The sequence below is a fragment of the Xiphophorus couchianus genome, chromosome 6, assembly GCF_001444195.1.
Source record: "Xiphophorus couchianus chromosome 6, X_couchianus-1.0, whole genome shotgun sequence".
Classification (NCBI taxonomy): domain Eukaryota; kingdom Metazoa; phylum Chordata; class Actinopteri; order Cyprinodontiformes; family Poeciliidae; genus Xiphophorus; species Xiphophorus couchianus.
This window is the reverse complement of record NC_040233.1, coordinates 21,920,134-21,945,187: the sequence shown is the minus strand read 5'-3', so window position 1 is coordinate 21,945,187 and position 25,054 is coordinate 21,920,134. Positions and strand designations below refer to the sequence as shown.

The following is a 25,054-nucleotide window of genomic DNA, read 5'->3' as shown; positions in this document are numbered from 1 at the left end:
ATAAAAGCGTAAAAACTATCGCAACCAACCGCGTCTCCCTTAAATATTAATTAAAAGAAGTAAAACATATAAGAACTCAAAAGTACAGTGAAAATCCTCACATTGATAAAAGAAAGCTCAACTCCCCTATCGCTCGCTGATATAAATACACCGGAACCTCACATTCCTCTTCGGCGCTACTATTCAGCCTGAGTGTGTAAAGAAAACGTGATAATCATCGACAGGACGTCGGAATAAAGTCATAATTTGGGGCGATGTTTTTTTTATCCGCGGTGTCGCGTTAAGGTCACTCTGTGGCTGCCTGAGTTCCCCCCTTTGTGTTTACACATCCGGGTTTCCCTGTTTGCAGCCCATTCCCCATTTAGAAGCCATTTTGGACACAGATCAGTAACATGCATGTAAACCCCCGACCGACCTCCCCGACGCAGCGGTGCTACTATTCCAGCGAATAACCTCAAAAAACAGCGTCCTGACATCGATTCGGACGCTTCAGCTGCTTCGTGGAGCCGTTTCCGATGCACCTTTTCGCGGACTAACACCCCGGCAGTCAATTAATCGCTCCTTTTCTTTGCAACATTGTTGCAGCGTCGCGGCTATTGATACGCGTTGTGGTGGTGGAGGAGGAGGTGGTGGTGGTTAGGCTGCTGGAGGGACTGGAGAGGCCTGTGGTCGGTTTGCTCCTGGACTGATGTTTTGGGCCAACCTGAGTTTTAATGTTCGCGAAAGAAAGAGGACGAAATTTCTGTCCTGTATTTAAAGCGGAACATGTCTTTTTCATGGCTGACTTGCTCACTTCTTCTGGGAACTTTGTGCGCAGGTAAGCAGCTGTTATTTTCTGTTTTGTTGTTGTTGGTCAATATGCAAAGGTTTCCGTCGAAAAAGATCGTAATTGTCTGAAATGTCGACCCTCGGTTAAACTTTACTGGCACTGCCATTCAGCCGGGATTTAAATCTCTCAGTCACAATCTTCTTTGCCCGCTACTCTTGAAATGTATTTTACCTAGAAGGTGCATCTTTATTTCACCCAAAGCTTAAAATACACGTAACACGATAGTTCTGTGTTAAGAAGTTGAACAAATTTCCAAAATTAAAACTGTTGCTCGCCTTCCTCAACGGTGGCAGGAATAGAAGGCAGCAGCTGCATCAACATCCTGAAACCTTATACACTATAAAAAAGAACTTTGGTGGGCATTACATTTTACCCATGGACATTTGTCTGTTTTATTCAAGAATATAAATTGTGCCATCTTAAATTATATTCACTACTTTTAATTTGGCAATAAAACCTACAATTGTTTTGTTAACTATGGATTAGCCTTCCTTCTTACCGTTTTACAGTCCGGCAATGATATTTATCTAATTCTACTTACATTTTGTATGTATAAATAAATCATTGCAATTCTGTGCACTTGGCTTGTTGAAAAGTATTTCATGTCCCGTTCACTCTGAAGAGCTAATTATAAGTATTGATCAAACCAAAACAAGTTTAATCAACCTCCTGTTGGCAGATATTTGTGAGCAGATTATATGAAGCTACTTTTTTTTATCAGCAGTTGAACATTCAAATACCAATTGCCCTCTTGGTGATTACAAATTGATGCAGAGTCAATACCAAATTTCACCAGTGGGAGCCTTGATACTTTATTTTCTCTTGGTGAAGAAACAAACTTGTATTTTTTTATTGCATTTTTAAACATGGTTAGATTCTATTGTCTGGATTCCTTGTCTGAGTGCACAAACTGGGCAAACATGGCTCATTCTGATTTAGCAGCAGTGCTAATGCTAAAGTCAAACTTGCTAGCAAGCTGAGCTTTTCCATGGCATCTTTGTAACAAAAAAGACAATGGTGTGAGAAAAGAAATAATTTATTGTGAAAGAAAAGGAAAATATATTTCAACTGATACAAGGGTTATATGTTTTGGTTGAAATTATGAACTAAATGTTCTAATTTTAGGGTAGTTTATGTCTCTTAATTTACTTTGATTGCTATGTAATGTTATGATCCATAATCACAAAACAATTGACTTTTACTCCTTTTAGCTAAAACATCATCTTTTTTACTGTGAAACATTTGTTCATCATTGAAAACGGTGACAAACAGTACAATATGTTAAACAAAAAAATCTGCTGACATTTTTCCATGTAAACCTTAATGCTACATTTAAACAATGAGATGAAAACAATTTCCATAGTTTGATAAAAACCAGACTTTTTGTGGACTAATTAGGCATATGTTCATATGTAAACCTGTTGAAAACCTAATTTTTGAGCCTTTTAAAGCTGTCAGCTCATACATATTTCCAGACAAAGAGTTCACCAAAAAGTCTATTATTTATGGTAATAGATTGAGAAACTTAACTCATTCTTCAGATTTTATGCCTTGATGTCAGATTAATTTTTCTTTCGTGTCCTTTTTTGCATGGTATTACAAACTATACAATCAAAATGATCTTAACCATCATTCATTTGAATTAAATTAAATTAGTTGGTTATGTACTTTGTAAATAATACGTTAGATATTGACATAATTTCCATAGTGAAATCAGAAACATTATGTTTTGTGAGAGTCGTTTTCCATCTCTTGTCTTCATTTCTCTTCTGGCTATGGCCTGTGCACGAACCTGTAATAAACACTTCTGTCAGGATTTCATTTATTTATTGTTCTTTGGTAAATCTGTGGTATTTGATCAACACAGACAGCAGCTGATTTAGGGGAGAATTATTTTTGGCTCTGAAGTTATCATTACACGCCCTTGGAACCATGTGAACCAAGCATGGATGATTATTTTTTTCTCCTTCTGTTATTTAGTGAGTGTTTGTGGCCGTTCGTTTATCAAATATGCACCTCTTACCCCACATGTGAATACACTATTCCTGCCTCAGCTTAAGCTCAACAGATATATTTTTATGATCAATACATTTCTCCTAGGTTTTTTTTTCTACAACTGGTGTAGAAGCAATTTTAGAGATTTAACTATCTCTGCCCCTAATACCTCCATGGCTTATAGATCAGGGCATGAGGAGTAGGAAGGATATATAAAGTAAGCTGCTTCTCCAGAATTCATGTTTGTGGTATAAAAACCCAGTAAAGTGACAGAGGGGGAGGGAGGATTCGGGGGGAATGATCTTGTAGTAAAAGTCCTCTCGGATCACGTGACCACAGATATCAGAAATGCCATCTCGGCTCAGTGGAGCATTGAGCATCAGTGCTGTAAAAAGAATGTAAATGAATGCGTATGCTTGGCTTTAATATCTTTTCTTCTGTCCCTCCTGTGTAATGAGCATGTTTGGTCATTTCATGCATCCCCTGTATGATAGAATAAAGTCTATTGTGTGCTGCTGGACAGCTAAATGTGTGAATGTGTGTGTGTGGGTGTGTGTGTGTGTGTGAGTGTGTGTAATGGGTTGGTGGGGGTGAAGTTGGGGGATGGGCAGGCTCCTATAGGCAGGGATTTAAAGAGACAGGCTCTATTTTTTCCCTCTGAACAAAGATTGAGCCTGAATGTCCAAGCTGTATTCTGACTGACGTTCACAACATGTCATCCGCTTCTGTACGCTGTGTGTTGAGTGTGTGTCCAATATCAGAGTCTATAGGGACATTATCTACAGCTTTCTATTGTTACATTTAGAAATTGGCTGCTCTTATCACATTTCAGCTGAGGTAACGAGAGTATTCATTTTAGAAACATGCCATTTACAGAACACATTTTCTGTCCTTACGAACACCATTGCATTTTACTTGGTGCCTTGCAAAAGTATTCACACCCTTTGAATCTCTTCACTTTGTAACCTGAAAATTCAATGTATTTTATTGCAATTGTATGTTATACACATGGTAGTGTTTCACTGAAGGTGAAGGGAAAATGTCATTTTTAAAATGTGTAGTGCATAAAAAGTATGAGAGTATATAATTCATTATTCATTTAGCCTCTTTGTTCTGGCACAACTAAATAAAATTTAAAACTAATGAGGAAATGGAGTCCATTTTGGTATGAATAAAGCTGCTCTATGACCATAAAGACCAGGCAACACATCTGCCAGATCAGGGAGAACATTTTTACTGTAAGATTTTTTAATAAAAAACATACCAGTCTTTGGATTAGAGCAACATGTTGTATCAAATTATAATCCTCATTTCAATATCAGATTTGATATCTGTAATATACGTATTTGGCCAGTTGAATGGGCCTTTAATGGCCATATATTGGATGTGTATATTTAGTGGTGAGGTTCTAAAGCTCATGGATAAAGTGACATGTCAAAATTTTGGCTCAGAAACATATCAAGTTATAAGGATTTCTAATCAAGCAATATTAATAATTACTACTTTTTTTGTTTTAAATATCTGAAATACTGCTAAACCTTTGATGTTTAATGTTTATTTCACAATTTCCTCTTGAGCTGCCGTACCCATTTTCTCCTCTCACTCCGCTTTGTTTTTTAAAATTATTAAGTAGTTATGATGCACGGTGACGAAACTTGAAACTGCTGTTGCGTAAGTTACTCAGCAGGTTGTTGCTAGGTAACCAAATTGAGAGAGTGAGTTGATGCCACCTGCCTTGCTTCCTCTGCTTACATCCCCCAGAATGCTGTGCAATACCGGATCAGAGTTCAGTGAAATTATTGAACATTCTGTCAGATGTGTTTTCTATTCATATTGATCAAATGTCTATCCCAGTATATGTGGTGTTAAAGATTTATTGCCCAGCCCTAGTTTCTCAATATCACAATTGGATTTTTTCTTCTTCTTTTTGGGACATTTTATCGCCAATGAACATTTCCCTGCCTTACTGTGATAAACTCCTGATTCACTATTTGTACATGGTCGTCCATCAAAACCGACAGGCTGGGAAAAGTAAAAGTTTAACAGAGAACTGGCCAAGAAGACTAAAGGCAACTCTGGAGGAGTAGGAGAGTCTGTAGCCAAATGCGTACACCAAAAAAAGTAAAAGGTGATTCTACAAAGTATTTGCTCAAGATGTCTGAATACAGACACATGCCATATCTGCAAATTTTGCAAAGTTCTGTAGCATTTTCTGCACAGTAAGTAATTATAACAAAGTTCACTGTGAATACTTTAGGAAAGCATTATAGTAGGAGTAGTTTTGGACTGTATGATAGGGTTCTATACAACAGCAGGCAGATCATTGTTCTATAGCTAATTAAATTTAATAATTTAGCTTTTTTCTTCTCTCAATAGATCATTTAGTCAATGGGATTATGCTGAGCCAGTATTCAACAACATTTTCTTAGCCCAGAGGAACTCCTTTTTTTCTTCATTTTTTACTACAGAGAGCTCCCAAAACTGGCTAGGTGCCAGAGAGACTATCGTCTCTGCTCCACGATGTTTTGTTTGTATCACAGAGCGAATCCTGTGCCATTTGTCTCTGCTTCCCCTCGCTGCGTTTCAGTTCATTGCGATGCATGCTGACCAAGGCTTTCTGTCCACATCAGGGTACAGTGTGGGAGAGGTGGAGACCCGAGAATGTGTGTACTACAACGATAACTGGCGAACAGAGCGGACCAACCAGAGTGGATTTGAGCGCTGCGAGGGGGAAAAGGACAAGCGGCTGCACTGCTACGCCTCCTGGCTCAACTCCTCAGGGACCATCAAGCTGGTGAAGAAAGGCTGCTGGCTGGATGACTTCAACTGCTATGACAGGTCAGGTCAACACATTTGCATTTTTATTGTGGGGTGTCTGAGTTTCACCCAAATCAGCAGACAGCTGGGGCAGCAGTATTAACAACTCCAGAATCCACATTTGGTCTGAGGGTAGTTGTCCTAACTCTATTGTTCAAACATTAAGAACAGATGTCGATAGTTTCATAACAAATACAGATTTTTTGTATTCAGCTGGGAAGTTTCTATCTCTTTAAGCTTTGGTGCCTTGACATACACTCATGTTGTATTTCCAACATATTTAAAAAGCAGCTTGACTTGTTTTTTTTGTAAATTTGCAAAGATTTAACGGCCCAAATCATAAAAAGATAAATTCTGTCAACTCAGTATTAAAAACTCTGAGAACGTTAAAATCATTCTTGTTCAATTATGGGACTCGTAAAAATTATAGAATATGTGAGTCACTTTTAAAAGTGGGCAGTATTTTATTTTAGATGCTCTGTAAACAACGCATCTCCCTCCTATTTCTGCCTTTCAATTGTTTGACACTATAACCTTATAGAGAATGGCTCTGTTCTCTCAGCCAATCACTCCAGATCAGTCTGGAAGGACTATTAGCTACAAATTACATTAAATCTTTGTTGTTCTGGTACATTAGCTTGATTTTAAGATTTTAGTGTTGCTGCATGTTGTTAATTACATTAAAATTACAAAGCCTTATCATAGTAACTCTTTCCATGTTAATTTTGATTCTATAGGCTGCACAAAGCAGTGTTTCTTTAATAAGAGTAAGGTATGGCACTTCTTTAGCTTCCATATCTCAGCTCTCACGTTTTTAGTCCTGGAAGTATTTTTGAAACAACCAGATTTGTCTGACTTATAAGTATGGTCAAAGTTATTCTTGTTTCCACCCCAAATTCAGATAAAATTCCAGTCACTCTGACATTTCGTTTTTTATTGAACAAACTTTTACATGAAAAATACCCAGGATAGGCTGAAAATCATTTGGGTTACTGAAACCCCAAGTTTTTAAAAAATCTTTCTATATCTTCATATGTATTGCTTAGTTCAACTAAAAACAATGTTTTTCATTCCAAAGGGAATTTGCGCAACACAAATAATCATCTGCCCAGAACACAGTATGCTAAACAGTAAAACATAGTTTAATGAAATCTGGAGGAATTTTAAAAATCTACTTCCTTCATCCATTTGATGAATCGTTGCAGTCCTAGTTTGAACTTCCTCCCCCATTCTCTGCTCTTTGGTCTTCTCTGCATCCATGAAGCCTCCTTTTCAACCCCTCTGGGATTTGGGGCTGTAGTTTTTGAGATGCTAATTAGCTGCTCCCAGTTGTAAAAACAATACATTGTTGCCGTGGTTACACATCATAACAACTGTCAGAAAGTAAAAAAAAAGAAGGTCAAAAATTCAACAAGCTGCACAGCATTCAAAAGCTGAAAGAAGAATTCTCCAAACATTTATAACGGTAACTAACTTTATATAACTGATCATTCTGTTATCTGAAAAACATTTTTTCTCCCTGGTTGGTTTAAGATTGAAAGTTGCTGTTAGATATTTAAGCAAATAAAGAACAGGAAGCACACAAAAAAATATTGCCAGTAGAATTTATTATTCTATTCAAAGTTGTGGTTTCTTGGAAGAGAAAACCTTGAACTCCTGGTTTTGAATAAAAACAAGAATGGACAAAAATGGCACCTTTTTGAGAGAGCCAATTTCAGAACCTGTATAATGAGACTCTACTATCACATATGCTTCTGATGAAACAAAAATAAATGTGCTGCTACACATCAGCTTTACGAGACAACTATGTTTGAAGTCTTTGATTCTACCTACGTAAGTTCAATAAGTTCTACTTGAGACAAAACACAAGAACAAGATGTGTGATTTGTAGCAACTTAATTAGATTTTCTTTTTGTTTTGACAAAAAATTAAATGAAAAGAAAAAAATTAAATCATTTGGATTACTGAAACCCAGAGTTTAAAAAAAAATCTTTCTATACTTTCATATATATTGAAGGCATGGGGAGATAATAAATCAGTATATCAGGTAATATATTGATTTATTGATTTATTATATAATGATATATTGTATAATAAATCAATATAATATATAATAGTGCAGTCCAGGCTAGAGTAGCCTGTATATTGCAGCTTTAGGTTTGGTCCCAGTGGTAAAAAATGGAAATGGCTTAAATAGAATAAAAGTAATATTTATCTTAACCTGTGTTTAAAAAGCTGAAATAGCCATTTAGTTTATGACACGCAGCGACTTTTGGTTAGCCAGTCTGATTATTCTCATACAGTAGTGTTGGAAAGTCTTGCGTCTCTTACTTTTTTTCTCTGATACCTAAAGTGCTTCCACAAAAATAAATGTGATCAAGGCTGCTTTAATACCTTCCAAAACAGAATGTTTTCAACTGTGAGAATATTTTCTGTGTGAGAAGTCTTTATTTGTTGACTTTCCTTTGTAAGAAGGAAAATCTTTTAAACATGAGTGTTGAACGTAAAAACACCATGTCAAAGTTCACATCCTTCATACCTGGACTCATTTTAATAGGTTGTTGACATATTGACAGCAACTGAATAGTACTTTGCCAGACACTTTGACAAGAGTTATTGAGATGTTTTGTGCTCTTTACACTACAGTGGTGTGAAAAAGTGTTTGCCCCCTTCCTCATTTCCTGTTTTCCTGCATGTTTGTCACACTTAAGTGTTTCGGAACATCAAACCAATTTAAAAAATAGTCAAGGACAACACAAGTAAACACAAAATGCAATTTGTAAATGAAGGTGTTTAGTATTAAAGGAGAAAAAAAATCCAAACCATCATGGCCCTGTGTGAAAAAGTGATTGCCCCCCTCGTTAAAATAGATTATAACTGTGGTTTTTAACACCCAAGTTCAATTTCTCTAGCCACACCCAGGCCTGATTATTGCCACACCTGTTTTCAATCAAGACATGACTTAAATAAGAGCTGCCTGACACAGTAAAGTCCACCAAAAGATCCTTAAAAGCTACACATCATGCCGAGATTCAAAGAAATTCAGGAACAATTGAGAAAGACAGTAATTAAGATCTATCAGTCTGGAAAGGGTTATAAAGCCATTTCCATAGCTTTGGGAATCCAGCGAACCACAGTGAGAGCCATTATACACAAATGGCGAAGACATGGAACAGTGGTGAACCTTCCCAGGAGTGGCCGGCAGCCTAAAATCACCCCAAGAGCGCAGCGACGACTCATCCAAGAGGTCACAAAAGACCCCAAAACAACGTCCAAAGAACTGTAGGCCTCACTTGCCTCGGTTAAGGTCAGCGTCCATGCCTCCACCATCAGAAAAAGACTGGGCAAAAATGGCCTGCATGGCAGAGTTCCAAGAAGAAAACCACTGCTGAGCAAAAAAACATTAGAGCTCGTCTCAATTTTTCCAAAACACATCTTGATGATCCCCAAGTCTTTTGGGAAAATATTCTGTGGACCGATGAGACAAAAGTGGAACTCTTTGGAAGGTGTGTGTCCCATTGCGTCTGGCGTAAAAGGAACACTGCATTTCAGAAAAAGAACATTATGCCAACAGTAAAATATGGTGGTGGTAGTGTGATGGTCTGGGGCTGTTTTGCTGCGTCAGGACCTGGAAGACTTGCTGTGATAAATGGAACTATGAATTCTGCTGTCTACCAAAGGATCCTGAAGGAGAATGTCCGACCATCTGTTCGTGAACTCAAGCTGAAACGAACTTGGGTTCTGCAGCAGGACAATGATCCTAAACACACCAGCAAGTCCACCACTGAATGGCTGAAGAAAAACAAAATGAAGACTTTGGAGTGGCCTAGCCAAAGTCCTGACCTGAATCCTATTGAGATGTTGTGGTATGACCTTAAAAAGGCTGTTCATGCTCGAAAACCCTGTAATGTAACTGAATTAGAACAATTCTGCAAAGATGAGTGGGCCAAAATTCCTCCAGAACGCTGTAAAAGACTCATTGCAAGTTATCGCAAACGCTTGGTTGCAGTTGTTGCTGCTAAAGGTGGCCCAACCAGTTATTAGGTGTAGGGGGCAATCACTTTTTCACACAGGGCCATGATGGTTTGGATTTTTTTTCTCCTTTAATACTAAACACCTTCATTTACAAATTGCATTTTGTGTTTACTTGTGTTGTCCTTGACTATTTTTTAAATTGGTTTGATGTTCCGAAACACTTAAGTGTGACAAACATGCAGAAAAACAGGAAATGAGGAAGGGGGCAAACACTTTTTCACACCACTGTATTTGATAGTCCATAAAAGGCATCCAAAGTCACAGTTTGTGAACGAGAAGTCTGGTTTGCATTTCTTTTGTTAGTGATGTGAGGATATTATACAGCAAAAGACAAACTCCCTTCTAACTAGTTTCAGTTAGCTTAATTTACAAAACACCAAAAATGTATTTATTTTGGTCTTCCATCATATGTTTTAGGCAAGAGTGTGTCTCTATGGAGGAAAACCCTCAGGTGTTCTTCTGCTGCTGCGAAGGAAACTACTGCAATGAGCGATTCACTCACCTTCCTGACTTGATTGGCAGCAGGAGCCGAGGTGAGTGGTGATGAAGCCAACCTACGCACAGTGAACACTGTTGATTATAACACAACACCACCTTTGGGCCATAATGCTTTATTATTACGCACTTTAGCAGCTGCTAAAAGGGGCAGTGGTTACAATATTCACTTCTTTGCCAAATGTTGTCAGATTTTTATGATAATTTTCTGTTTTTTAAAGACTAAAATTTACCTTGAATATACATTGCATATTATATATTTATATATTATATTTAGTATATTTTTTTGATTGTTTTTAATTCCTAGATGTTATTAGTTGACAATGAAACAAACTGATGGTAATAAATATGGAATACCAACATTTGAGTTTTTATGTTGTTAAAACTCTTGATTGGGATGTTATGATCTTTAACATAGTGACTAATTTCACCTTTTCGATTGCTTTGTTTCTACTTCTTAAATTTGTCTTGCAGTGTAGTAAATTAAAAACTAATATGAAACATCTGTGCTGTTATAATTGGCATATTTAAGATGTTGGTGTATATTTTGGTTTTTGTACTTAATCTTGAATTACGCAGAAGCTACTTGAATATGTCACAGATGCATGTAAGAATAGGCTGCTTCCCTATGCTGAGTCATTGTGCGTCACTTCATTAAAATCAGTATGTATGCTTGAAAACTCAGTAGCTTTGAAGTGCAGTAATATCCCACGCTGCATTTAATCAGTATAATATGGTCTACATTAGTATTGTAATTGTGCTCCATTTGAGTCTCTCATATGATGCTTTCAAAGCTGCAGTTTCTGATTTTCTTGACAGCGACAGCTTCTATGGTTATGAGAGTAGTAGGGCTGCAGCTAACAATTATTTTACTAATCGAGTATTCTATTGATTATTCTGATGATTATTGGGATAAAAAAGAAGGACACGTTCTGCAGATTTTTCATTTAACCACTTACGTTTATTTTATACTATATAAAAACAAACAAATAATTCAACTCCTTTTTAAAATAAGGAAATAAACATTTTATTGCCTAAAATACAAAAGCATAATTTCTTTAGTCTGCAGTTTAACATTAGCAAAGGACGGTTAGAACATATTTACTGACAAAGAAGGTTTTTTTTTTTTTACTTCAATGAAAAATTTATACGTTTTGTACAATTATGACTTAATTGGTACTGACTGTGTTGCTCTTTCAGCAAATAGCCTTTTTTGTCTAATCCAGTTAAGGATTATGCAATAAATGAAATAACGATTATTTCAATAACTGATTTCATTACAATTTATCCGACTAATTCTTTCAGCCCTAAACGGTAGTCAGTTAAATTCTTCTGAGCATGTAGGAGTGGACAATGCAGATTCAGTGTTTAACCAGGTCACACCTTGTCCCTGCTGACATTTTCATACGGAAACTTTTGCTTCAGTTCCAAGTTTATGCTTGCATGTTTACTCTTCATTTGACTTGTTTGATAATTTGGCTCATAGCATATTTTAACACAGTTCCATTCTATCCTGCAAGAAAAAAAAAGAAGAAAATGTTGTTTTCCACTTTGCTTTTCCTTTGCCATCATAACATTTGATGACTAGTATTTCTGTTCCTTTCCTGCTCATTTCTTCACCAGATGCAACAGGAGCAAATAGACTTCTCTTCTGTTGTTAAAGTTACTATAAAAGTTGAAAAATATTTCAGAAATGTCTCATCAGTGGAAAAAAAAGGATTAAAAAAAATTGGCTGTTGCATACATCGCATTTGCAGAGAGTACACCATCAGATATCTAGACTTTTTTATTTTATTTGAATTGGTGCTTTAGGTGTGGTGAGCTTGCATTCCCTGCAGTGTAACTGATGGATTTAATTTATAAAACCGATAAAATAAAAGGTTCTTACTGTTTCACAATTTTTACACCCCCAAGCTGTATTTGGTTAAGGCATCGAATGGGACAGCCTAATTCAGTGATAAAGAAAAAATATAATCCTGGATTTAGTCTGTGATAATTAAAAAATGCCTGTCAGAAATCTGTAATGACGAAGAGTGTTGAACAGCTCTAGTTTGTTGGCTAGTGTGAACATCTCTAAGTGGTGATCAGCAGGTAAAACACTGAGTTTATACTGAAAGCATCAACTTTAAAAAATAGAAAGTTAATTTCAGCCTGCAAACTCATCAACAAACAGAATTTAAAGAATCTGTTTTTGAGTTTATATTTTACAAAATCCGATAAATTTCATGGACATGTGATTTGAATTAAAAAATACTTTCTCTACAAAGGAAACTGCACCAAATGTTCTGCTTTCATGGCCAATGTCTGCTACATTCATATATTAATTTATTAAATTAGTTTGTGAGCATTATGTTCTAAGAACTCTGTCAGTCTCGACCACCTCTATTTATTATCTCCAAGATGCGGAAGCTCATGTAACTTTTTGGTGACAAAAATGAAATATTAACGATTTATTAAATGTCAGTTGATGTTAAAAGTTGTTTTTTTTTTATCAATAACATCTCCTCCTTTTTTAAAACCAGTTCTAGTTTTCTTTGGGGGAGGTTTGAAAAGCTGTCTAAAGCTGCAGGTCATGTAGCCGACACTCTGAAATTGCTCTGCTTGTCGTTTGCAGTGAAAATTCGGCCTCCACCCCGCGTGCCATCAATGCTCAACGTGTTGGTGTACTCTCTGCTGCCGCTGTGCGTTCTGTCCTTGGCCCTGGTTCTGGCGCTGTGGATGTACCGCCACCGCAAGCCTCCTTACGGCCACGTAGATCTGAGCGAGGTGAGATGGGCCACTCTCTACTCTGACTTCTTTATAGAGATGATTGAAAATGTCTAAAATATTGTGTAACTTGCTATAGGACTTGTTCTTAATATTTAGAACATTATATGTGTTTTTATGGGTTTAGTTGACTTGAAACTTGTCTGTCTTTTTGATCAGGATCCTGGACCAGTCCCCCCATCCCCTTTGGTGGGTCTGAAACCACTGCAGCTGCTGGAAATCAAAGCCAGGGGGCGCTTTGGTTGTGTTTGGAAAGCTCAGCTAATGAGCGAATATGTTGCCGTAAAAATCTTCCCAGTTCAGGTACAATGGAATACCAAAATGCTGAAATTTTCTTATAAATGTTTGATTTTCCATCCCTTTGTATTAAGTGTTAAACTTGTGGCGACAGAAGGATTTATTTGAATTATTTGAACCAAAAATCTCTGAACACGAATGCTTGTTTCTGCAGGATAAGCAGTCGTGGCAGAATGAGCGGGACATCTTCTTGACTCCAGGGATGCGACATGAAAACATTTTGCGTTACATCGCCGCAGAGAAGCACGGAACCAACCTGGAGACGGAACTGTGGCTTATTACAGAGTTTCATGAGAGGGTGAGAACTCAGTTTTCTACCTCTTTACAGAATATAAGCAATCTTTTACTTGATGAAAAATTACTGGGTAGTTTTATTTCTTACCTCATAAAAAACAAACTATCTAAACTTTCTAGGGAAGATTTTTAATTCATACCATTTGTGTCAGGAAAAACAGTTGTGTTCTGATTTATGCCACAATCTTTGCAAGTTTTTCTAAAAATATTCCTTTTTTTAGTTGTCACTTGAATTTGCTTATTTTTTCTTACAGAGCCACTGAAATGGAAAATGTTTACATTACATAAACATCTTGTTTTGCTGTGAATATTATTCAGGGCTTTAGTATCCATTGATTTAGATACCTTACGTACTTGTAACAGTTAAATATATCACCATTTCTGGTTAATTTCCGCCTAATTTTGCCGTTTATTTACTTTGCAATGGTGCGGGCCAGTGATTAGAATATCATCAAAATGTTATTATATTTTACTAATTTAACTCAAAAGGCAAAGCTAATGATTTATACAGTTTATGTGTGCACAGAATTATATATGCTATGCATTTATTTATAATGATTGGTATAGGTGTTACAGCTAAATAAAACAAAACAAAAAAATCAGTTGAATATCACACAAATAAAATAAGTAAAATAATTTAAACACTGCAAGGTTATGTTCTTTTAAAGGAAGACTGCTTGTCTGACAGTTGTCTAGTAAAAAGTCATCAACATTCTTAACAACATGCCAAAACCTTTCACTGGTAAAGGTGCTGATTGTGTCAACGTGTAAAGAAAACAATGTTGAGCTGCATATAGAATTTATGGAGTGTTTCAGTTGGCTGACATTTCTGTGTTAAAAATCCAGTACTTTCTGGATTTATGTGATCTAATTAACAGAGAAATGAACTTTTGAATTTTCAGGAACTTTAATCCATAATCAGCAAAACTAACATAAATACCTGATATACCTCTCATTTTATAATGGATTCATGTTGAGGGTTCACATTTTTTGAGTTGAGTTCTGAAATAAATTAACTTTCAGGTGCGATCCTAATTCATGTAGATAAATCTTGAACATTTGCTAGCTCTTGGTGGGTTGAATAGTCTCTCTTTGTGGCTCAAGTTTTGACAGCTTTGCAGCAGCAATCTGTTTGAAACGGATTAAAAACCCCCTGTATGTGTTCATACCTGACCTGTTGACCTTTGGTCTGCTTTGTGTGAGCAGGGCTCATTGACAGACCACCTGAAGGGCAACACTGTGACCTGGACTGAGCTGTGTCACATAGCAGAGACCATGGCCCGTGGCTTGGCCTATCTCCATGAAGACATTCCCAGCTACAAGGGGGAGGGGCCCAAACCTACTATTGCACATAGGTAAGAAAAGAAAGAAATCTACTTGAAAGAAATATACTGACAAGCACTATTTCAGTTTAATGTATGACATGCATTCATTCCTGATGTGCTGTCATACAAAGCCCTATTCTTTCAGCTTTTAATCTTCTAAAAATGCTAAGTTTTAAGGACCCCGAGTTTTAAAGATGTTATAAGTTTGTACATGAAAATGGAGCAATTGTTTTAGAAACACTACAAAATGTTCTAATCGTTGTTTGTGTGCATTGTAGGTTTAAGTCACACCTCAAAGTCCTTGTTACAAGGAGCTATTCAAAGTCTACCTACCCCTTTCAATCATAGATTTTGTACACTTCTCAATTCAGCTTTTATGATTCATGCTCAATGGTGTAAAGCATGTCGTGTGCACCTCTCTGCCTCTCTTTGCTACTTGGAATAAGCCTTTGTAATTCAATTGGTTGTTAGGCTAGAATACGAATAGTATGCTGAAGTCAAGCAAAAAAATAAAAAGAAATGGCACACAATAGGCAGGCATGATAACCTTGTGTAAAAAGGTAATTTCACAGCATAATTTGATTGATACAAAAAGTTAAAGTAGTAAGTAGAACATGAACATTTATTCGACAGAAAAGCAGCAGTTACCAAGAATGTTGCTAAAATTACAGCATTATTACAAATATAATAATTCTGATATAAAACAAGACATGTAGATATCTGCTAAATTGATTTGCTCTTGCTCTGCATGTCAGGTTGATTCAAACATAAGGAACGAAGCACATTTTTGTGTTTTTTTTTCTATTTTATTGGCAAGAAAACCCTTTTTAAAATCACTTACCGAAATGTGATTTCTTTTTAACTTGGATTGGTGTAAGTTTTAGCTCTTCATTGTCGCATCTGTCTCACTAAGCTGAGAAAGTTAATGACAAAGTGGGAACAATGTCAGAGAAAATGCATTGTCTTTGGAGAATCTTTAGCCTGATCATACTTGAGCCATGCTCACCATCTTCTTTTTAATTTTGTATCTACTAACAGTGTTATTCCCACCTTTTGACATGGCAAGTGTCTGAAAGAGTCTAGACTGGAGTTTTTCAGACGGTGTAAATGCAGTTTTTCTTAAAAAATTACACTCACTTTGTTTTGTATCTTCAAGGGACAGATGTCCACATCTGTCATCATCTGATCAGAAATGGAAAGGTTATTTGGTGCATAACACAACTTTTTTTTGACTGCGTTTGAGAAAAATATTTTCTCAATTTCTTTCAAATACAATGGTTACATTTCTCTTGCCATCTCTCTTGGGTACAAAATTCTGCACTGATTTGTTTTCGCTTTTCTCTTCTCTGTGTGACGTATTTCGGGATTCGTCCCCTTTAAATCTTTGATGGTTCCCGTTTGATTTATTTCAGATCAGATCTTCCCCTTTCCAGGTTGTGCTTGAATGATTTGTTTCTCTCTGAAAGCATCTGCATTAAATTATGTGCCTGCTGTGACCAAACACCTCCATTAAAAAAAGGCATTTTAATGGCTGCTGTGAAATAAATCCTCCAGGGACTTCAAGAGTAAGAATGTGCTACTGCGAGATGATTTAACTGCAGTCATCGGGGACTTTGGGCTTGCTGTGCGATTCGAACCAGGAAAGCCTCCTGGAGATACTCATGGCCAGGTAGGATGAACTTTATTTTGGGTTTCTTATTATTGTCACCACTATACATGTAGTGCAATTTATTCATACCCCTCAAAACACAACAATGTATTTTTTTGGAACCTCGTGTGATAGACCACTACAAAATGGTGTGTTGCTTTCACACGTTCATTTGTAGGACCACATTTTGCTGTAATTGTAGCTTTAAGTCTTTTGGCAATATCTCTCTACCTGCTTTGTAGGTCTCTTAAAAAAAAAAAAAAGTTTTGGCCAGCCTTCTTTGTGAAATAGAACATCTCTACAGAATGTAGAATCACTCCTGCTTTTCAAGAATGAGCTTCCTGTTCCATAAAGGTCAGACTTGTGGAGTATGAAACTATTAGTTGTCATGTCAGATTGTTCCACCTCAGGTGTGGCTCTCTGCGGCTTCTCCAGAGTTATTTTGGACGTCTTAGCTGTTACTCTGATTACCGCTACAGTTACCTGACCCCCGGGTTTCAGTGGGTGACCAAGTCTTCATATTTGCAGTTCTGCCAAACATTTTCTGTTGTGATGTACAAAACTAGAAATATTTCATTCATTTACACCTTCTGTTCATTATACATAGGGCTGCTGAATGGAATTTGTTATGTTTGACTTTATTTGAGGAAATTAAAGCAAATGCTGGAGCTTTTTTTTTTACCCTTAAGATTTTTGTTTGTAAAAAAATGTGGAAAACCAAGTACAGGGGTATCTTAATAGATTATTACTGGAAATTTAATTTATTCCAACAACCCAATTTGTTAAGTAAAACATATTATATGTATTAATTACACACAGACTGATGTTTCAAAGCCCCTTTTCTGTTACTTATAATTTTTTTGCTGACGGCTAATGAAAACACATTTATTTCTTAGAAGATTAGAAAATTACATCAAACTAAACATATTAATAAAGAAATGTGTGCTTCCTGCTGTTTTCAAAAGGCACTTTTAATCTGACAAATGAGTCTGAATCGGAACATATATTCTAATTTGAGGTGTACCTGAAAGCACTACTTGGTGTTGGTCTACAAATAATTTCATAATGACAAACATTTAGGATTGTGCTTACTACATGAATACTTTCACAGTGGACTATATTTGGAGCACCTTTTACTCATTTTTTGTACATTTGGTTGCTGTAATTAGATTTTTTTTGTGAATCATTCAAACGACTTAAATTATTACAGAATGGGAACATGCAAGAGTCTGACTCCCAAATGCTGGAGTATAATTTAACAGTTTGCAACAGGTCTGTTTCCAGAAGAAACTTCTTTCATTCAGACTATTTGAAATGCTTGCCTTTGTGAATTTGAAGATTATTGGAGTCCGTTCTTCTTTTCAGGTCGGTACGAGGCGTTACATGGCTCCGGAGGTGCTGGAGGGAGCCATTAACTTTCAGCGAGACTCCTTCCTGAGGATTGACATGTACGCAATGGGATTGGTGCTTTGGGAGCTGGTGTCCCGCTGCTCAGAGACAGACGGTAAGTCAAACAGTGCAGGAATGTTACTTCACCAACGGGTGAAAGGTCATCTTGCTTTAGGTGGTATTGGCAAACAAGGGGTTTGTTTATATTTTGTCTGTGGAGCTGTCCAATCAGGGCCAAAGATTCAATGTTAGATATAGTTATTCTCTGTTCTGATGGTTATTTCTTATGTTTCCACTCTATTGGCCTGTTGTTTCTCCTCAGGTACAGTTGGCGAGTACATGCTGCCGTTTGAGGATGAAATAGGTCAGCATCCTTCCCTGGAGGACCTCCAGGATGTGGTCGTGCACAAAAAGATGCGTCCAGCCATCAAGGACTGCTGGCTCAAACATCCGGTGAGTAATCATGGAAGAATTTCCAACTCCAACACCAGGATGTGCTGCATCCTTATTTCCAGTAAATCTACTTAAATTTTACATTTCTCTGAACTCGTTATGTTTTTGTTCATCTGTAATGAATGGACTATTAAACTGATGAATGTACTACGGGTGTAGCAACATTTCCCAATACTTAAATGTCACAATGCCTTGTCAAAGTGAATGTTGTCACTCTAACTGCAGTTGCTGCCTGCACGATTTTAATTATTGAAGTTTGAGCATTATGACCCCTGTTAGTCTCATATTTTGAAGAAACAAAGAACATGGTTTTGAATAGATTGCCGGTATAAGCATTTACCTACAATAGATGAGGGCTGAACCAATGGCTAGTTTGTAAGACCCAATATTACGGTGTGGTGACTGAGAGCTATTATGAGCCTTGGACAGTAAGGTAAGTGCTCTCAGCTGAACACTTGGTATAAGATGCTTATTTTGAGGTATAAAAGGAAGTTGCTGTGTTGATGGAGTCAAACAAACATGGTGTTAAGCTGGCTGACAATGTACAGGCATTGGAACACTCATTTCAGTAGTTGAAACTTGTAAATGATATACATTCATTATATAGAGTGAAATATTTCAAGCCTTTATTTACATGTAATATTGTTGATTATGGCTTACACACAGTGGAAACTCCAACTTTTATCTCATGAAATCATAATATTCATAAGGATAGTAAACCACAAAAATGTCATTGCTGAAGAAGTAGGAATAATGTGATGGTTATAGATGGTTGAGTGGAAGGAAAAAGTTGTGTAAAAAAAGGTCCGATAGGGATAACCACAGCCTCGACAGGATTGTCGAGCAAAGTCCATCTCAGTTTGTTGGAGCTTCACAAGGATTGTCGCCATGGCATTCTGGATTGATGCAATAATTGGTGTAAAAAGAGTTCCTACCAAATATTCATGCATATAAATAAACAGTTTTCAGAAACTTGACATTTCTGTTTAAGATGTTCTTTATATTGATCTTCTGTACGTTTTCTGACACAGAAGGTTTTTTGTTATATCTGTTAGCAATGATTACAACAAATAAGCACTGGGTAGTAGTATGAGATTCACTTTCTGAAGTAAGTGACAAAAAATGTAAACTTTTTTTATATTGCTTTTCTGTAGGTGATGATAAAATCTTTTTGCTATTAAGCCGTTTATGTGGTAGCACTTTGGTTATTAAATACTCAAATAGTGTTTAAACACTGGGAAAATACTGCAAATGGCTGTTATCCACTAATAGCAAAAAAGTTAGCATTTGTTGTATAACATCCAACCTGGCCTGAGGTAAAGGACCTGTAGTTGTTTTTGTTTTTACCAAAGATGCCACTGAAACTTCCTGTTCCATCTTCGATTGCAGGGCTTGAGTCAGATGTGCGAGACCATCGAGGAATGCTGGGACCACGACGCTGAGGCACGACTGTCAGCCGGCTGCGTGGAGGAGCGCATCAGCCAGATCGCCAGGACGATAGGCAGCACTACCTCAGACAGCCCAGCCTCCATTGTGACGTCTCTCATCAACGAGGACCTACCTCCCAAAGAGTCCAGTACCTAAACGGGTGACAACTTGCCTCACCTGAGCTCCTGACTTTTCTTTGTTTTTTTTTGTTTTTAATTTTCAAACCCAAACTCAGCGGATCTTCGTTAATATTTAACAACTCAGTCCCACTCCCCTTCCCTGTCACCCTAGCAACTTATATGCAGCTGCTATTTTATCTCAATACTGGTATTTTATTTCTGTTTAATGTTCCTTTGTGTTTACTAAGGCATCCATCTGCTGTAGTTGAAATAGTAATAAGCTATGCGATAGGCACATTTTACACCCACCTCTGTGTCAAACCTTAAATGTTGTCAGTACCGCATGTACTTCTTTCACGTTTTAGTCTTTTTCTTTAATTTTTGTTTTTTCCTCATGAGTTGCTGTCTTTGTCGGAGTTCCCGTCTGCGGCCAAATTCTGGAAAAACCTTCGCTCCAAACCTCAGACAACACGCTGCACACCTCGGAGGAAACATTGAGACTGTTAAACAAAAATATATTCATCTTCCTCAGGGGTCGAAGCTTCTCGATTTACACATTTGGAGAGTGCTCCCTTCTTTCTGACCTGTGAATTCTTCAGAATGAGATGGAGAGAGAGTAAAAAAGAACGGCGCACAGCTTTTTTCTTTTTAAAGGGAGGGAGCAAAATCCGAACTGAGCAGTCATATTGGACGTTTTGGACTTTCTGAAGATTTCGGGCAGATGTCTTGTCCTTGGAACTACCTCTCAGGTATCCAGCAGGCTTCTTTGGAACATTTCTATAAGTTGAGAGCCAAGCGATCCAGCTAGCTAACATGGACATATTCCTGGATTATTGTTTGTTTTTTTTAATTGCTAAAATTCAGAGTTACTCCTTTGCCAGTGCCAGGGGCATTGACGGATGCTGTCTGGAGTTGCAATGTTACACATTCTTAATTTTATCTGTATGCATTTGTGTGCGAGCGCGAGAGAATCTGAATGATTTTAGACAGAGTGTGTGTTTTTAAAGTAAGGACGATGAACAGGTAATTGAGGGTTTATCCTTGTGATTGTCATGCATTTTTTTTATTTTTTAAGTCATCTGTGTTTGGTTACTAGACTCAGTCGGACACGGGTCCACAGATACCTCAGTCACTGTATGTCATGCAAGGAGAGCTCAAATTGGTTGCCTTTGTCTCAAATGCAATGCCATAGTTGTACCATAATATGAATACCATACATTGAATGTCCGTTATGCTGCTGTGACTATTCCAGGATACTCAAGGATTTGTAGATGTACATGTATTGTTTGTTAATGTAACACTAACTATCCATGATATTATGTGAGGCTAATAACCTGTTTTTTGTGGGTTTTATTGTTTTTTTTTTTAGTTTTGTGTTTTTCCTTTTGACTGGGTAAGCCTTCAGCTGCTTACTCTTCCAGACTGACCTCAGATATTCTGACAAGTACCTCAGGCTTTTTCTACATGTATATCGAGTTGTTTTAATGTATTTTATTGTGTTTTAGTAGTTGAGAGGATTTATTGCAGGTGGGTGGCCTCTGTCTTTATTTGGATTTTATTTTTTCCATTTTTGATAGAACCTGACCACTTTTCACAATGTATATGCCCTACAAATGTAAAAAGAAGAGAGGCAGATTCCTGTAAATATGCTTATACACACAGACGCCTAATACTTAAATATTATTTTTTTTGTTTTACATTTTATATACAGGGGCATCTTGATAAATTTGAGTATCTTTGAAAATTCATTTAATTCAAATAGTGAGGCTCAGATATTATTAAATCTCACAGAAGGAAATATTTTATATTTATATTTTAATGTTGATTGTACATTACAGCCAATGAAAACACAAATTGTAGTTTCTCAGAAATTTTGACTACTATATGAGTAAAAAAATATTTTTAATAGGCAGTACAGTATATTCCCTCAATACTTGGTCAGGACAGGCACTGTGCCAATCTGTGCTTCTTTTTCTGCTATACGTTTTCCTTCCACTGAACTTTCCATTATTATGCTTCCACACAGGACTCTGAACAGTCAGCTACTTTTGCAATGACCTTTTGTGGCTTGCCCTCCTAGTGGAGGAGTTTCAATGACAGTGTGCTGAACATCTGCCAACTCAGCAGTCTGCTCCATTATTGTGTTGGCGTCAACATAGCCACAACATTTCTGTATTAAAATTAAAAATCCTAAAGGTCACTAAAAAAAATGTCTGTTCATAGTGCTTCATCCTAGCATTTTAAAGGAAGGCTGAATGGAAGGAAAGAAAAATGTTTTTATTAGCCTTAAAAATACTTTTACTGATTTTATGCAATGTTTTAACTTTCTGAGAAACTAGCTTTTGGGTTTTCATTAGCTGTAAGCTATAATAGTCAAAGTTAATAGAAATGAGCAACTAAATTACATGACTTTGTATAACGAACCTATAATTTGACTTTCCGAATTGAATTACAAAAATACTTTTTGATTATATTCCAATTTTCTAAGATGCACTTGTAAAGAATCAGGGCATTTGCAGTTCTGTTTTTCAGTTACAGAAAGAGATTTATTGACACTATTGCTACCAATCCATTTAAGTTATCTAGCCCTGTGGTTTTTGATCATTTTAAGAGAAGTGTTACTGATATCAGTGGTTTATGATATTGACTCATCTTATTTAGAAGTTGTGAGGGTGGCACTGGCATTTAAAAATTAGCGTGTATATCACCAACAAAAAGAAAATCGAACAAATATTTTTATGGTTTGGTGTGGCGGCTTCTGTGATTGGCCACTTGTTTGAACAGTATTGCCTCAATAGTAACCTGCTGATGTGATGTTCTGACCTGTTTATAGTGATAGTTTAGCCACGTTGGACAACACACAGGCTCATCTGTTGTGCTTTGATTAGTGGTGTGGAAAGGTAGTGATTATTTTTCTTTCTTTAAAACAGTGGTCTGTAGCTCTCGCTGATGTGCAGTTTTGGTAAAAAGGAATTCTGGGGAAAATAATCAAGTCGACACTGAACAATGTTTTTGAGTGTTGTTTTTTTTTTTGGAAAACCATCATTGTGTTTGTAGCCACATGACTGACTGATGCAGCACCGTCGGGATTCATGCTGACAGTTTCCATGTGCATGGTCCAATGGTCCAGCAATATTTACTATACAGCAATAGTTAATAAACTCAGCTGTGACTTAATCTTCTGCAGATCAACACAGAACAACTCCTCACACCTGGATCAACCTCTGACGGGCGTCTGTTGATGGGCAGGAAAAAGAAAACGAACCCAGGCGTTTAAAACTTTAGTGCGGAAGCTGAACGTGGCCCAGGTGCTTTTTTTTTTTCGAATCGTGCCAGGCAAACAGTGTGTCATGTGGTAAAATCTGCCATGACCGCTTGTTACCTCCAAATGCTGTCTTACACCCAGCTCTTCTGAACCGAAAAAAACCATGTTACCTCATGCAGTATCTTTAGTAACACTAACACGGAGTCAGTCTCATCTTCAACAAAAAATATATTAAAAAAGTCAAGTATTGTGTATATATTTACTTGCTAAATGTAAAGGGTTTCTTCCTTTTCATGTGTGAATCCTGTGAAAGCAAAATCATAGTTTTTATTTGTATTTTTTTTTTCATTTGCAGTCAGCATATTTTTTTTCTTATAGTGTGAACGAATGTTGGAACCATGTGACCTTCCCTGTTTATGTGAATTGTGTGTGTGTGGGCGCATGTGTGTGGTTGTTTGGTTTCTTTAAATCGGTATGAATGAAAACTATCTGTGCATTGAAATGCTTAGAACTATAAACTAGATGAGAATACATTCATCTTTTTGTATATGAAAATAAAGATAAATCCTGATAATACAGTTTAGTTGGATTTATTTTTTGAATTTGTTTCATGGTTAACTGCTACATTGCCGATACAGTTGAGTAAAACTAAAGTCTATGGGGCTCATGGACACTAGATGGCAGCAGGGGTGTCAGCAGTGTTCTTAATTTTTAACTGGGACAATATTTGGAATGGATTTAGTTTTTTGTTTCTCATTTTCTTAAGTAATCCTTTATATTAGGCATGTTTTTATTACAGGTTGCCTGCACATTTTTCATGTAAAAATGTCACACTTTTTCAAACAAAAACTTCCCAAATGTTTAGCCCTTTTAAAGTGTTCAAAGTTCACGTCAAATATACGGCAAATGTTCTTTTAGTCAGATGTTATGAATGAATGTACAGACCAAAACAATGTAGCGCTTAAATGTGTTGCAGATATAAATTATGTATTTATATATACACACAAATAGCTTTAAAATGAAAGAATACTTGTCAGACAAACTGATCAGAGCTGATGGGAAGATAATTGACCTTTTATCTCTGACAGTATTAAGATCTCTCTTACTTTTCAGCTTAAACAAGATGAATGAAGGTATCCATCAACAGAATCTTTCAGGGTTCCTATACATTGTTACATTTCAAAACCTTTCCAGACTTAAATTTCCAGTTTCCTACATTTCTATAGTACAAGTACAAAAGTTCACTCTGAATAAAAGCCTCCAAAATGAGAAGGAATGGACAAACTGTTAGGTAAGATGGGTAATGTATGAATCATGGACAGAATTAATGCACAAATACATGGCTGGATAATAGGCCATGTATTTGGATAATAGGCCAAATACATGGCCAAATCCATTCTTGACTGCAAGAATGAATCAGATTTAACTGGAATGTATTAACTTTGAATTTCTTTATATAATTGATTTAATTTGACCATATAAATATGATGCTTGAAAATAAATGGAATTAAAACTGAATTTAATAAATATAAAGGCAAACAAATAGGTTGATGATCGATCAAACGAGGAGATAAAGTCAAATTACGAATATTGTTTTATACTCTATTTCTTATCCAAGATTGAAAAGATAATTCAAAACTTTTCCCAGAATATGTACATTATCTGACTAGAAACCCCCCCACCCCCAAGCATAGTCATACATTTCAACTTGTCTGTTCTATTGACACATCTTAATATATAAGTGTAGTCCGTACAGTTATCATTAGACGTTGTTGTGATTCAAATGAACCAAAAAATTGGACTCGCAAATAAATAACGCATTTTTTTAAATCAGTTAATAAGAAAAAAGTGGTTTCTACCTCTGACTTAAAAATCTCCGTAGGCACCTGAATGCACCAG

General features: G+C 36.6%; 1 protein-coding gene across 1 annotated transcript; it reads left to right on the top strand.

The window, feature by feature from the left end:
* The first annotated feature begins 204 nt into the window (after positions 1 to 204).
* On the top strand, positions 205 to 23,733 carry LOC114146822 (activin receptor type-2B-like). The gene is made up of 11 exons (XM_028021215.1): positions 205 to 817; positions 5,455 to 5,662; positions 10,094 to 10,209; positions 12,786 to 12,937; positions 13,097 to 13,240; positions 13,389 to 13,532; positions 14,735 to 14,883; positions 16,408 to 16,522; positions 17,867 to 18,005; positions 18,213 to 18,343; positions 19,733 to 23,733. The coding sequence occupies exons 1-11, from the start codon at positions 766 to 768 to the stop codon at positions 19,925 to 19,927; spliced, it is 1,545 nt and encodes a 514-aa protein (XP_027877016.1). The 5' UTR covers positions 205 to 765; the 3' UTR covers positions 19,928 to 23,733.
* The last annotated feature ends 1,321 nt before the right edge of the window (positions 23,734 to 25,054 follow it).

Coding starts and splice junctions, on each gene's coding strand:
- LOC114146822 (XM_028021215.1), top strand. CDS start 766: ATGTCTTTTTCATGGCTGACTTGCTCACTTCTTCTGGGAACTTTGTGC. Junction 5,663..10,093: donor GACTTCAACTGCTATGACAG/GTCAGGTCAACA, acceptor CATATGTTTTAG/GCAAGAGTGTGTCTCTATGG. Junction 13,533..14,734: donor TTACAGAGTTTCATGAGAGG/GTGAGAACTCAG, acceptor TTGTGTGAGCAG/GGCTCATTGACAGACCACCT.